At 50.7% G+C, this 12,501-nt stretch overlaps 1 protein-coding gene across 1 annotated transcript; it reads right to left on the reverse strand.

Moving 5' to 3' along the window:
• Nucleotides 1-1,629: 1,629 nt before the first annotated feature.
• On the reverse strand, nucleotides 1,630-11,181 carry SLC46A2 (solute carrier family 46 member 2). Its single transcript, XM_080820304.1, has 4 exons — nucleotides 9,925-11,181; nucleotides 8,413-8,496; nucleotides 7,843-7,999; nucleotides 1,630-2,455 (listed from the first exon to the last, which is right to left on the reverse strand). The coding sequence occupies exons 1-4, from the start codon at nucleotides 11,051-11,053 to the stop codon at nucleotides 2,398-2,400; spliced, it is 1,428 nt and encodes a 475-aa protein (XP_080676430.1). The 5' UTR covers nucleotides 11,054-11,181; the 3' UTR covers nucleotides 1,630-2,397.
• Nucleotides 11,182-12,501: the final 1,320 nt, after the last annotated feature.

Raw genomic sequence — 12,501 nt, forward strand, 5'->3', positions numbered from 1 at the left:
AAGGGGGGGAAATCAGAGGGGGAGATGAACCATGAGAGACTGTGGACTCCAAGAAACAAACTGAGGATTTTCGAGGGGAGGGAGTAGGGGGAATGAATGAGCCCAGTGATGGGTATTAAGGAGGGCATGTATTGCAGGGAGCACTGGGTGTTCTACACAAACAATGAATCATGGAACACTGCATCAAAAACTAATGAGGTATTGTATGGTGACTAACATAACAATAAAAATTTTAAAATAAAAGCCACAAGCTCACAGCAAGAATGAGTGTGGGCAGGTAAAGAAATGTTTCTGGATGTTGCAAGCCAGTTTTTCAGGAGCAGGAATGGAGCAGCCAACAATGAGATTCATCCAGGTCAGGGAGCCAGTCAGGCTGGGACACGAGGGAAGGAGTCCAGGGCAAGGAGCATGACTGTGAGAGTTTAGAGAGGTGAGCATGGCCTTGAAGTCCTCTTCCCATCCCCCCTCCTCCATCCATGTTGCCTGTTTCAGTGAGAGGCTCTGCCTTCTTTCTAGTTGCCTGAACCCCGAATCTGAGCATTCTTGCCTCCATCTGCCTCACCCATTGTGGTTCATCCATCCTCCACTCCCATTGGCTACTAGCTCCCAAGGACCTCTCTAAGTCCCTCACTTTTCTTTTTTTTTTTTTTTAAAGATTTTATTTATTTATTTGACAGACAGATCACAAGTAGGCAGAGAGGTAGGCAGAGAGAAAGAGGGAGGAAGCAGGCTCCCCGCTGAGCAGAGAGCCCGATGCGGGGCTCGATCCCAGGACTCTGAGATCATGACCTGAGCCGAAGGCAGAGGCTTTAACCCACTGAGCCACCCAGGCGCCCCGTCCCTCACTTTTCTTGATCCTTGTAGCTCCTTCTCCAGCGTCAGTCCTCCATCATCTGTCACCTGGATTACGGCATCTCTGCTCTTGCCTCCTTTCTGCAAGTAGTGCTCGCTCCTTCTGCTCCTTCCTCCCCCAGTTCGTGCTCCTGCCTGAAATCCTCCACCAGCTAGCCCCATAACTTGGAAGAAAAACTTTTTTTTTTTTTAAGGCTCTATTTGTGTGTTGTTCCTCCTTACCTCTCCTGTCTTGTGTCTTGATCCTGTTCCTTTGGTATCTGCCCCCTCCCTTTCTCCTCACTCCCCTTATATTGAATTCCTCTATCCCAGGATATTTTCACCTTCAGGCCTTCCAGCTGTGATTCCTTCTGCCTGGACTGGCCCTTAACTTCAGGCCTCGGTAACTCCTTAACCTTAGGCCTCGGTAACTCCTTATCCTTCCAGTCTTACCATGTGCCACTTCTGAGACCTGCTTTCCTAAATCTGGATTACTTGCTTCCTTATATTAGCATGTGTCATAGGATACATTGTTGCCAGAGGCTCTATCTGCTGCACCTGCTAGACCATGGGCTCTGGGATAGGAACAATCACATTATTGCCATATATCGGGTTCTAGCTTCTAGGACCCTGGTTCTAGGACCTCAGGACACATGCCTGAAAGTTTAGTTTATTCCCTACAAGGGATCAGAAATGCAGACTCTCTGAGCCCAAATTCTTGGAGCTTAAATATATTCTGTAGCTTTAAGTTTGACCCCAGTATAAGAATGCCATGCCTGTAGAAATGATTCACACACATACAATAAATGTCCATTTTATTAGGATGTGAGTCTGCTTTTCTCTATGTAAGTAAAATAGGCTATAAAAATAGATACCTTGACATAAAATGACTCTTAGCACATCTCCTCTCCCCTCTCCCTTCACATCACCCACTGAGGGGAGTACTGTTGGCTGGAAATATTCAAAGTAATATTCCACTAAAGAAAGTCTTTTGATATTCGCTTCTTAAAAACAACAGTACCAACAACAATAAAACCACCCTGAATCCAAGAGCCTGAGCCCCAAATCTCCTAAAACATTGGGAGTTCTTATAAAACATCCCCTCTGTGTTCCCCTTAGGCTATTGAAAATGTGTGCTTTGGTTGGAGTTCTCATGTGGGCCTCCCAGCGCAGCGCCTGGGTGACTGGTTAGCCATACCTTGGAGCCCCGGTGACAGCTCCTGGAAGGAAGGGGGCTGCCATCTGAAGCCCTGGGTGCATCTGGCATGACGGTGTATGCAGCCTACATAGAACCTTTGAATGTTCACACTCTCCTGCGCCCTGAACCCAATCTCCGTCTAGCAGGGACAGCTGAACACTGAGAAAGTTCTTCTATCACCAAGAAAGTACTGTTCCCCACCCACCAGGGACCCCAGAGCCAGAGTGGGTCATTCCGAGACCAACTCTGGCTCGAACTTGGGGTTTGGGGGTGGTGGGTTGCCTTGGTCACCAGCACTCAGTTCCTTCCTTTGCCTTCAAAGGGGCCCCGCTGTTGCTGGTCCTCGCAGCTCCTGTAGGTCAGCACCTTCATGTCTCTGTGATGTCACCGTATTGCAACCACGAGGCTTTTTTATAGGCCACAATGCTGTAAGAATTGACAATCCAGAATTACAAGCCAGCAGTTGGAATGAGGCAAAGGGTGTGCCTTTCCCTCCCCACCAACAGTCGCCTGAGAGGCTCTGTCCCTCATGCCCAGGAGGCTGTTTGGAGTTGGGAGATGGCGGAGGAAACTTCTCCCACTCCAGGCCCATTCCAGTCCTAAGACATCTCAAGCCCTTTACGTCTACACTTTCCTTTTCCCAGAATCTCTCTCCATCTCACTTCTGCCTGACGATGACCTCCCACGTGTATTTGAAGGTCAAGACTGGCTAATCCCAAGCAGAACTGGCTGTCTCATCTTCTGCCTTTCCATAGCCCCCTTTATCTCTTCCACAAATCCACATTACGTTGTTTGCAAATATTTGTAGCTAAGGGATGCATAGGAATTAGGAGCTCTGAGGCCAAGTCTTGGATCTGTGTTACCTTTGGCCTGTCCTTCGGCCTGTCCTTCCACCTCTGGGGTCCTCGGACTTTCCTGTGTTTGAGCCCTAGGAGCCTCAGAGTCTAAGCTAGAGCACAGCTCTTCCTGGCTGATGGCCAGCTCCTGGAGCTGCTGGATGGGGTACGAATGAGAATCCAAACCTTCTAAGGCAGAGTTTCGTGAGCTCTTCCCCAAACCCTGACTTCCCATCTTCCATAAGCCACAGGGCTCCACAGGGCTCCACAGGGAGGAGCACTTACTGTACTTGAAACAAAACTCATTGTATTACTAAGCCGGCAGGAAAGCCCAGCCGTGGAGGCAGCTACCCACGACGCCGTGAATACCTGGCTGCAGTTCTGACTCCAGCTGAATCCTGTGGAGACCCGACCACGCAGACCCGATGGGATGGCCAGCTCCTGCCTTCAGGTCAGCCAACAGGCAGCTCTGGGGGTTGGAGGTTCACTGTGCTGGCCAGTAGGGGCCACACCCTTCCAACAAAGGATGCCTTAGATACTTTTTCAGTACTCCTTACATGCCAGTCTCTCTGCTGGACACAGACTATCTGTGCTGAGCCAGAAAGCCGTGGTTCCTGCCCTCAGGCAGCCTACCATCCAGTGGGCAGGCTTATGAAAAGGCAATCACTAATCATCAGCTGTCGTGCTATGAAGGAAAATACAGGAAGCTTTGGGAGCATATGATAGAAGGACCTAATTGAGGTTGAGAATGGGTTAAGATCATAGCCAGTTGGGTTAAGAAGGAGGCACGGGTGCAGAAGGGGGAAGGACACAAGGGGCAACCACTGGGGCTGACGCATGGGGTCGGGGAGGGTAGTAAGCAGCAGCAACAGACACCAGGGAGGTTGGCAAGCCCGGATTATGTGGGGCCTTGTGGTCCGTGGAAAGACATTCAGGTTGTATCCTAACAGCAATGAAAGCCAAATGCAGAACTCTGAGCAGGAGATGACATGATCTGTTTAAACACTTGAAGGAAATAGCTCTGGGCACCTGGTGGAGGGAGGAAGGGGTGGGCACAAGAGTGGACATGGGGGTAACGGTTCAGAGGCTAATCCAGTTGTTCAAGTGCTCAGGCCTCGGGGTGGTAGCAGTAGCGATAAAAAGAAAAGGAGGAAATCTAGGCCTATTTTGAAGATGGAGTCAATGAGGTCTGACGGATTAGCGGTAAGGGGAGGTAGAGAGGAGGGAGGACATTGGTGACTTGGGTTTCTATTCCTGAGGGAGTGGTGGTGCCTTTTAGTGAGGTAGGACAGACTGGGCAGGGAACAGACACAGGAAGTCATCGAGAACCCAATTTTGAAAACTTAGATGGTAATTCGAAGTTTTGAAAGTACTTTAGTTTGCTTAGAGAATATGAAGTGAGAACCCAGAGCAGAGCCCTAAAGAATCGTCCATTTGGTGGTTTGTCAAGAAGCAATAAGGTGTTGAGAAAGCCCAATGACAGTGGAGAGAAACCACTGGTATGGGGACCGTGAGGAAACCATGTGGGGTGAGGACTGCAGGGAGTCCAGTGGCTTCAGCCTTGAAGAGTCGTTAGTGGCCTTAATGAGAAGAGCTCTGGTGGTGGGTGGGAGATGAGGACGCAGCAAGTGCACACCAGCCTTTGCAGAAGCTGACCATGAAGCCAATAGAGGTTGAGGACAGATTGGGTGGTAGATCACATGTCGGTTCAGTAAGCATTCATTCAGGAGAGAGCAGCTCGCTTTCGAGGGGAGGGAGCTCTCTAAGGAGACGGGACAGGTGGCACTTGGACACTGGTGACTCCTCTAAGAAGCAGTGCCCTGTGGTGGGTCAGAGACTGCCCGGGTTCAACCCTTGTCTGTGCCACTTGTTGGCTGTGGACATTTGGTAAGTTACAGAACACCCTAGAGTATCTGTCTCCTTATTTGCAAAAATAACATTTGTAATGACCCCCAAAAACTTTGGGGGAAGATTAAATTCATTAAATATATGCAATATTTTAAGTAGTAGCTGGCCCATGATAAGGGCTATTTACATGTTTGCTATTATTACTATTAATTTAAAAAGGGTGGGGAGGGTGGAGAAGAAATGAGTGGCAAGCAGGTCACAGGTGGGCAGAGACAGTTACTCCTTAAAATCTCCCAATTGCACATAAGAAAAGCAAGTAGGAGAAGGCTGGTTCTCAACAGTAATGTGAAATGGACTCACTTTGGGACCAGAAAGGGCTGGGGACACAGTCCCTTCTGGCAAGCAGGCTGTTGGCAGCTCTGGCCCAGGGACCACTCCTCCAGCGTTCTGCCCTCTGCTGCCTCCTCTGTTCCCCTGCTCTCACATGCCTTCCTGGGCTTCTATGTCATTAGAATGTAGCTTTTCTCTCTGTGGTTGGAAAGTTCTACTGCTTTTCCCTGGTGCTCTCACTTGATTGATGGTACCGCCTTGGCCTCTTCTAACTGTAAGAATTTTTCAAGATCTTGTTCATTCAGGGACTCCATGGAAGGGAAAGGTAATGGAAACACTCCCTTTGTACCAGAGTTCTCAATCTTGGTTGTATATTCGAATCACCTGGAGAGCTTTTAAAAAGTCCTGTGCCCTGGCTGCCCTCCCGATTGACTGAGTCAGAATCTCTGGGGGCAGGATCCAGACATCAGTGACTTTTAAAGCTTTCTAGGCGATTCTAGCGTACAGCCAATGAGGCTTTATTTCCCCATGTGTCTCTTTACTGGTACATGACTGTGAGAGAGAAATAATGATCAACTACTTCAGTGCCTCATTCACGTAAGCACTCAGGTACTTACTTGATGGATTCAAGATCCTGTCCCTGCGTCTGTGATAGAAAATCGTGAAGACCCTGCAGGGCCTAAGGAAGACGCTGTGTATGGAAAGTCTGACCAAATCCAAGCGCACATTACATAGTGTCCTGGGGTGAGAGGTAGAGAGAAGCCCACCTCCTTCATGTGCCCTAAAGTCTCTTACAAAAGACCAGCATCCCACTCAGTACTCACAAGAAGCAGCAAAACTGTAGAAAGGAACCAACTACTGTATTTTCTCATGGCTTTCATTGGTCCATTTATCTCTCTAGCTATGCCACACATTAACTACTCAGGCTTGTTTTCTTTTGTTCTGTTTTGCTTTGTTTGTTTGTTTAGGTTAATGAGACTATTTTGCCCATCTCCCAAATAGGGCTGGGTGACTTCCAAGTGGCACAGCTACTAATCCATTACTTACTTGGGCAGACAGCTGGGAAATTTGCATTGCATGCTAAGGTGTAGCTGAGGCCAACCCATTCAGCCAAGACTCACATAAAAATAGGGCCCAGGAAAGGCCCTCCTCCGTCCTTTCCTCTGTCCCGCTGTCCCTCCCTCCCTCCATCCCTCCCTTCCTTCTTTTCTGACCATCACATCTTTCTTTTCTCAACCATGAAATAGAGCAAGGAGCCTTCATGATTGATGGCTCAAGAGGGTCAGCCTTGGGGCGCCTGGGTGGCTCAGTTGGTTGAGCATCTGCCTTTGGCTCAAGTCATGATCCCAAAGTCCTTGGATCAAGCCCCGCATTGGGCTTCCCACTCAGCAAGGAGGCTGCTTCTCCCTCTCCCTCTGCCTGCTGCTCCCCCTACTTGTGCTCTGTCTCTCTGTCTGTCAAATAAATAAATTAAAAAAAAAAAAAAAAGAGTCTCAACCTTCTGTGCAGGCAGGGACATATATTACGACGTGAGAATTCTCACAAGGCCTTACTGCCATCTACTTCCTGCTTCTTCCAGCCTGCCCTTGATTGGTTTCCGTGGGCTGTCTGTAATGCCATTACTGACACATAGAGCTCTCTGTGCTACCAGGCAGGTCCCCTAAAATGCAAGTCCTTATCAAGTCCCTTGCCCCTTAGTGTGGATATATTTACTGTATTCCTTTCTCCTGTGGTAGGATTGATACAAGCATGAGAGGACCTCACTGAATGAGAAAGGGTAAAAGGGCTCAAACCGTCCAAGACTGTGCTAATGGAGTAGCCACTATTGCACTGGTCCCTGAGCACTAGAAATGTGCGCAAATGGAGTCCAAACTGAGATGTGCCACCATCATAACATACATATCGGATTTCAAAGACTTAAAAAAAAAACACCCAAAACTCACAGATACTTTTGGAAATTGACTAGATGTTAGAGTAATATTTTGGATCTTTGGGGCAAATCAAATGTGTTAGTAAAATTAATTTCACCAGTTATCATTTTTAAACATTACTAGAAAATTGACAATTGCATATATGGCTTGCAGTGTGGCTTGCTCTGGTGACTTGCATGAGAGAGGGCTGGTCAGAGACAATTTTGGTCCGTTTTGGTGATGTCCGAGGCTGGTGCTCTTACCCTGGGAGTGGAGTTCCTCTCTTTGGTTTCTCCAGTGGTCTTCCTGCCTGTTATTTTTCTGACTTGATTGCTCTTATTTGACAAATGAGACAACTCCCCCAGAGAGATCAAAGGAATTGCCTAAGTCCTCTAGAGAGCTCACACTGCTCACACTGCATGTGAGAGTGTCGGGGCAGGTTGGGGGAGGCTGAGCCCAGAGGCCGCCAGTTGTCAAGTCTTTGGAGGGCATGCCAAGAATACCCAGAAGTGAGGCAGGAGGGTTCTCATCTAAAAGGACCTAAACAAAAGGGGTGGAAGTGGTTCACAAGGGTTTCTAATCCCAGCCTCTGATTACAAGGAAGTCTATGAGGCTCTCATAAACAAACTGAATTACCACACTGCCAGGAAGTATGCCAGCTGCTTGTGGCCATCTGTTCATTATTCAGGACTTTGGGGGTTTCCCACATTGCCAGATTCCTCCTGAGGAACAGGAGGACTTTTTCTTTGTGAGAGAGCCGACCCAGAACCCACTGCCTAAAGGCTGCAAATAAATAATTCTTTATGCTAATAGGCTGGAGGGGGTCCAGCGGGCCCTGACATGTGCCCCAGGGCCTCAGCCCAAACCACAGTCACTGCTCCTGTCTTACCCAATTGGGATGATGGCCAGGAAGGAGAGAAAGGAGGAGAGAGCAAAACAGGTGCCAACAAACTTTTCCATGGTGAGTTGATAGATCTTGTTGTACACCGTGGAGGTCACCACCCCAGTCAGAGTCAGGGACAGTTGCAGGATGACGAACACCTTTCCTGTGGAAGGGACAGGGGTTACCAAGAAGATATGCTGCTGTCCCTTCCTTGTTACCCACTAGCTGAGTCTCCAGGGAGCTCTCAGGAGGCTCTGCGTCCTTCCCAGAACTCCCTCTCAGTCTTGGCTCACTCCGCCAGGACTCCTGCCTCTATCCAGCTGGATCTTTCTGCAACCCACAGATAGTAGCCTCCTCCCCTGACTGTGGCTTTTCAGTGACTGACTTCCTGAGTCTTTCCCATCCTCCTGTTTTCACCCCCTCTGCCCTGGATGGACCCCAGAGTGTTCCTAGTGTATTCAAGGTGGCTTCTGGAACTCTCTCGTAGACCTTCTATAAGTCTGAACCCTGTGCGTCTACCCAAGCAGCTCTGAAACAGGCCAGGCAGAGAACTTCAGAGAGATTTCTTTAACGTACCATAAGAGGAGCCCTTTATGAGTTTGGACATTGCTGATCGGATGGTTGTGATGGGGATGAGCGCGAACAGCATGACGGCTCGAGCTGGAAGGAAATCATACAAGAACACTCCTCATTGTGCCCTGCCTTGGCCAAGGAGTAAATCAGAAGAAAGCAAAAAGCCTTACCAGGAATCTCCCTCTCCCCACAGACCACATGGGCTTGCCCTGGATGTAGTGGTTTCTCTGCTAGTGGACTAATGCCCCCCCTCCCAGGCAGGCTGAGTCCCTAAGCTCTGATGGTGCCATTGATGCCACAGACCCACTTGCAAGGTGGCAGGGCACAGCGGGCATGGGGATGGATAGTGAAGGCTGTCTTCATTGGCAGATTTAAGTAGCATCTAGGGAAGTGGAGCTGATGTCACTGAGTGACTCAGGACTCTTCACCAGAGGTGTCTTCTGTCACCATTCACGACCCCCTCTGGGAGACAGTTGCAGGAGCTTTGGCAAAGTGCACCCAGGAATGTGTGCCACGTTACACAGCTGCCACACACCCTCCCTTCCTTATTCATAATCCCAGTGTGGTGTGTGTTTAGGTGTGTGAGTGTGTGGAGAGAGAAAAGGAGAGGTAGAGGTGGTAGGAAGGGGGACGGGTACACTGGCCTTTGCACGCAGCCTGTCTAACTGGGAGCTGGCCAGGCCCAAGTTGCCATTTTGTTAGGTGTTTTCTGAGATGTGTGCCCTCAGCCAAGGGACAGCCTGTGGTAACTGTCTAGAGTTGTTTTTTCTAATATGTCAGCCACTAGCCACAAGTGACTATATAAATAAATTAAAATCAAATTTAAAATTCTGTTCTTTACCCATGCTAGCCACATTCCAAGTGCTCGAGAGCCACACATGGCCAGTGGCTACCATATTGGACAGCACGGATTTCAGAAGATTTCTGTCATTGTAGAAAGTTCTATTAGAGCCTGGATCTAGAGCTCTCTGCCTGTGGTCCTCAGATGGAAACTTCATTCTACTTCTTCGAGAGAATTTATTATGTTGGTTGTGAAAGGCATTTATGGAGACATTTTATCCATTTTTAAACAGCCCATGCTTGGCCTGAAATGATTTTAATGAAGGGACCTTTCCAGCCTGATTACTTCAATGTTTTGTCCCTTTAAAACTGGAGAGAAAAAAATCTAACCCCTTCTCCTAAGACCAATCTAAAACCTTCCCTACTGACTGCAGACACCACTGACTGACCCTCCCCTGACCTAGAGCCACCGGCAGGGCTCTGATAACATTTCAGTGGGCAACACAGATAACACAATACAGTGCAACTACATTAACTCAACCACATGTAGTCCTGTCTCCCTTCTTAAGATAGTAGGTCCCATCCCTGGTACTGAGCTGGGACACCTAGACCACACTATGCCACACCATGCCACGCCACGCCACGCCACACCACCCCACACCACACCATGTCAGCCCCATGACCCTAGGGGTCCACATTTTCTTTGTCCTGCCTCCTCGGGAAAGCCAGACTCACCAATGTAGAACATGTATGTCTCTTTCACAAACGCCAAGAGGAGGGCTCCTGACCCAAAAGACACCATACCGATCATGATCATGGTGGTGTCCTGGAAGCAACGGGAGAAGACCAGGACGCCCAGGAAGCTGGTGATGAAGACGGTGTACCCTGCAGCCATACCATAGCCCACCTGCACTTGGTTCCAACTGAGAGGCTCCCTTAGCATGAAAAGGGGCATCACGTCCACGGTGCCCACCACAGCCAGGTCATATATGACGGCACCCACAAAGAGCAGGGCAATGATAGTCCTTGGGGGCTGTGCCTTTCCAGGGGATGGAGGGTGCCCCACCACACTCTGCTTGTCTAACTGATCGGGATCCAGGGCACGGTAAGTGCCAACCGTGCCAGATACCGTGTCCACCACGGGGAGCGCCCTGCTGGGTCTGGCCATCGACTCAGGGACCTTCAGGACCAAGAGGCTGTAGAAAAGCGCAAAAGCAGCCCAGCTCACGCTGCAGGCGGTCAGCACCAGGCCCTGCCCGGAGTGCCCAGGCATCTGCTTGAAGAGATGCCCAGAGGCCATGCTTCCACAGAATCCTGCCAGGCCCAGGATCAGGTCGATGAGGATGAGGCGCACAGAGCGGCGACCCTCGGGGGAGCCCAGGGAGCCCAGGGCCATGACACCGGACCAGAAGGCCGAGAAGCCGCCGCATAGCCCATTTAGCGCCGCCGCCCCGTACAGCACCTCCACCGGCCAGTCCAGCAGCACCTTGAGCAGCAGCCCAAGGCGGGAGAGCAGGAAGCCCAGCAGGGACACGCAGATGGAGATCTTGCGGTGGTAGCGGTCGCTGAGCCAGCCCAGCCCGTAGGCGGACAGCAGCGGCGTCAGACCCACTACGAGGTTGTAGACGATGTAGAAATTGGAGATGGCCCTCTGCTGCTGGTCCTCCAGGGCGTCCCGGGGCGACGGGCTGGTGCTGTGGTTGGAGGAGGACTCGGCTCCAAAGGACGCCTTCACCACGAGGAGCAGCCCCGCCTCGTAGAGGGAGGCGGCCACCTGCGTGGAGGCCACCACGGGTTCGATCCAGGTCCTCACCTGGAGGCCAGACAGGAGGCCCCTCCCCGGGCAGGCGGCCTCGGGCCCCATGAGGACTCTCGGAGAGGGGCCGGATGCGGTCCCAGAGCGCGAGTGTGCGCGGTGCGGCCGGGTGCGCGCGGGACGGGACCAAGCCGGAGCGCGGGCCGCCTGTGACAGTGGCCGGCCCTGCGCGGCTGACCCTTGGGCCCGGCCACTCCTCCCGGCCTTAAAAGGCCGCGCCCGGCCCCCGCCTCCGCCCTCCCAGCCGGGCTGGCGACCGCCCAGGAAGTCGGGCGCCCGGGAGCGCACCGCCCGGTTTCGGCCCCCCGCGTCACCGCCCCCGGGTCGTCGTGTCACGCTGCTCTGGCTAGCGCGGCCGCCTGACGATGGCCCGATGGCCCCCCAGCCAGGCATGCCCCGGCTTCTCGCGGGACGCGGGGCGCCTTCCCCAAGCGTGTTCTGGCCTGGGCAGAGACGCCCCGGCAGGGAGCGAAATTCAGTTATCCGTGGCGGGCAGGTTTGGGCGAGGGGCTGTGGGGGGCGGTGGGAGGCGGTGGGGGGCGGTGGGGTGGGGGGTGTACAGAACCTAGGATTCGTCCTGGGAGCCGGCGGGGGTGTGAGGTTTTCTTGGTTGGATTTAAAAGCAACAGGGGCGCGGTAGCAAAGGCTTTGAGAGAAGTGCTAATATCTCTTTGAGATGCTGAGTTCAGTTCTTCGGGATGAATCCCCAGCAGGAGAGTCGCTGCATGGGGGGTAGCTCTAGTTTTAGTTTTTTGAGGAACCTCCTGTACTGGTTTCCATTTCACATTCCCACCAACAGGGCACAAGGGCCCCACTTTCTCACACCCGCACCAATACTTCTTATTTTGATATCTTCTTCTTTCTTTTTTAATAATAGGATAGCCATCCTGACAGGTGTGAGTGGTAGGTATCTCACTGTGGTTTTGATTTGCATTTCTCTGGTGATGAGTGACGCTGAGCATCTTTTCCTGGTTGCTGGCCATCTGTGTGTCTTCGGAGAAATGTCTCTTCACGTCCTCAGCCCATTTTTCAGTCGGGCTCCTAGTTTTTGTTTGTGTTTTTGTTCTCACAATTAAATCCTTATATATTTTGGAGATTAACCCCTTATCAGATGTAAGGTGTGCAGTGTTTTCTCCCATTTTGTAGGTTGCTTTTCCACACCGTTGCTTCCTTTGCCATGTAGAAGCTTTTTAGTTTGATGTAGTCCCACTTGCTTGTTTTCAGGATCTGGAAGAGATGTCGGCAGTGCTCTACTCACTGCAATATCATTCACAACAACCAAGATGGGGAAATAACAGAAATGCCCATCGGCAGGTGAATGGGTAAACAAAATGTGAGATATATATATAGATATATATATGTATCTATCTATCTATCTATCTATCTATCTACAATTGGTGACAACATGGATGGACCTTGAGGACATTGTCCTAAGGGAAATAAACAAGTCATAGAAAGACAAATAGTGCATGATTTCACTTATATGAAGTATCTAA

The sequence above is a fragment of the Martes martes genome (genome assembly GCF_963455335.1).
Source record: "Martes martes genome assembly, chromosome: 12".
Taxonomy (NCBI): Eukaryota; Metazoa; Chordata; class Mammalia; order Carnivora; family Mustelidae; genus Martes; species Martes martes.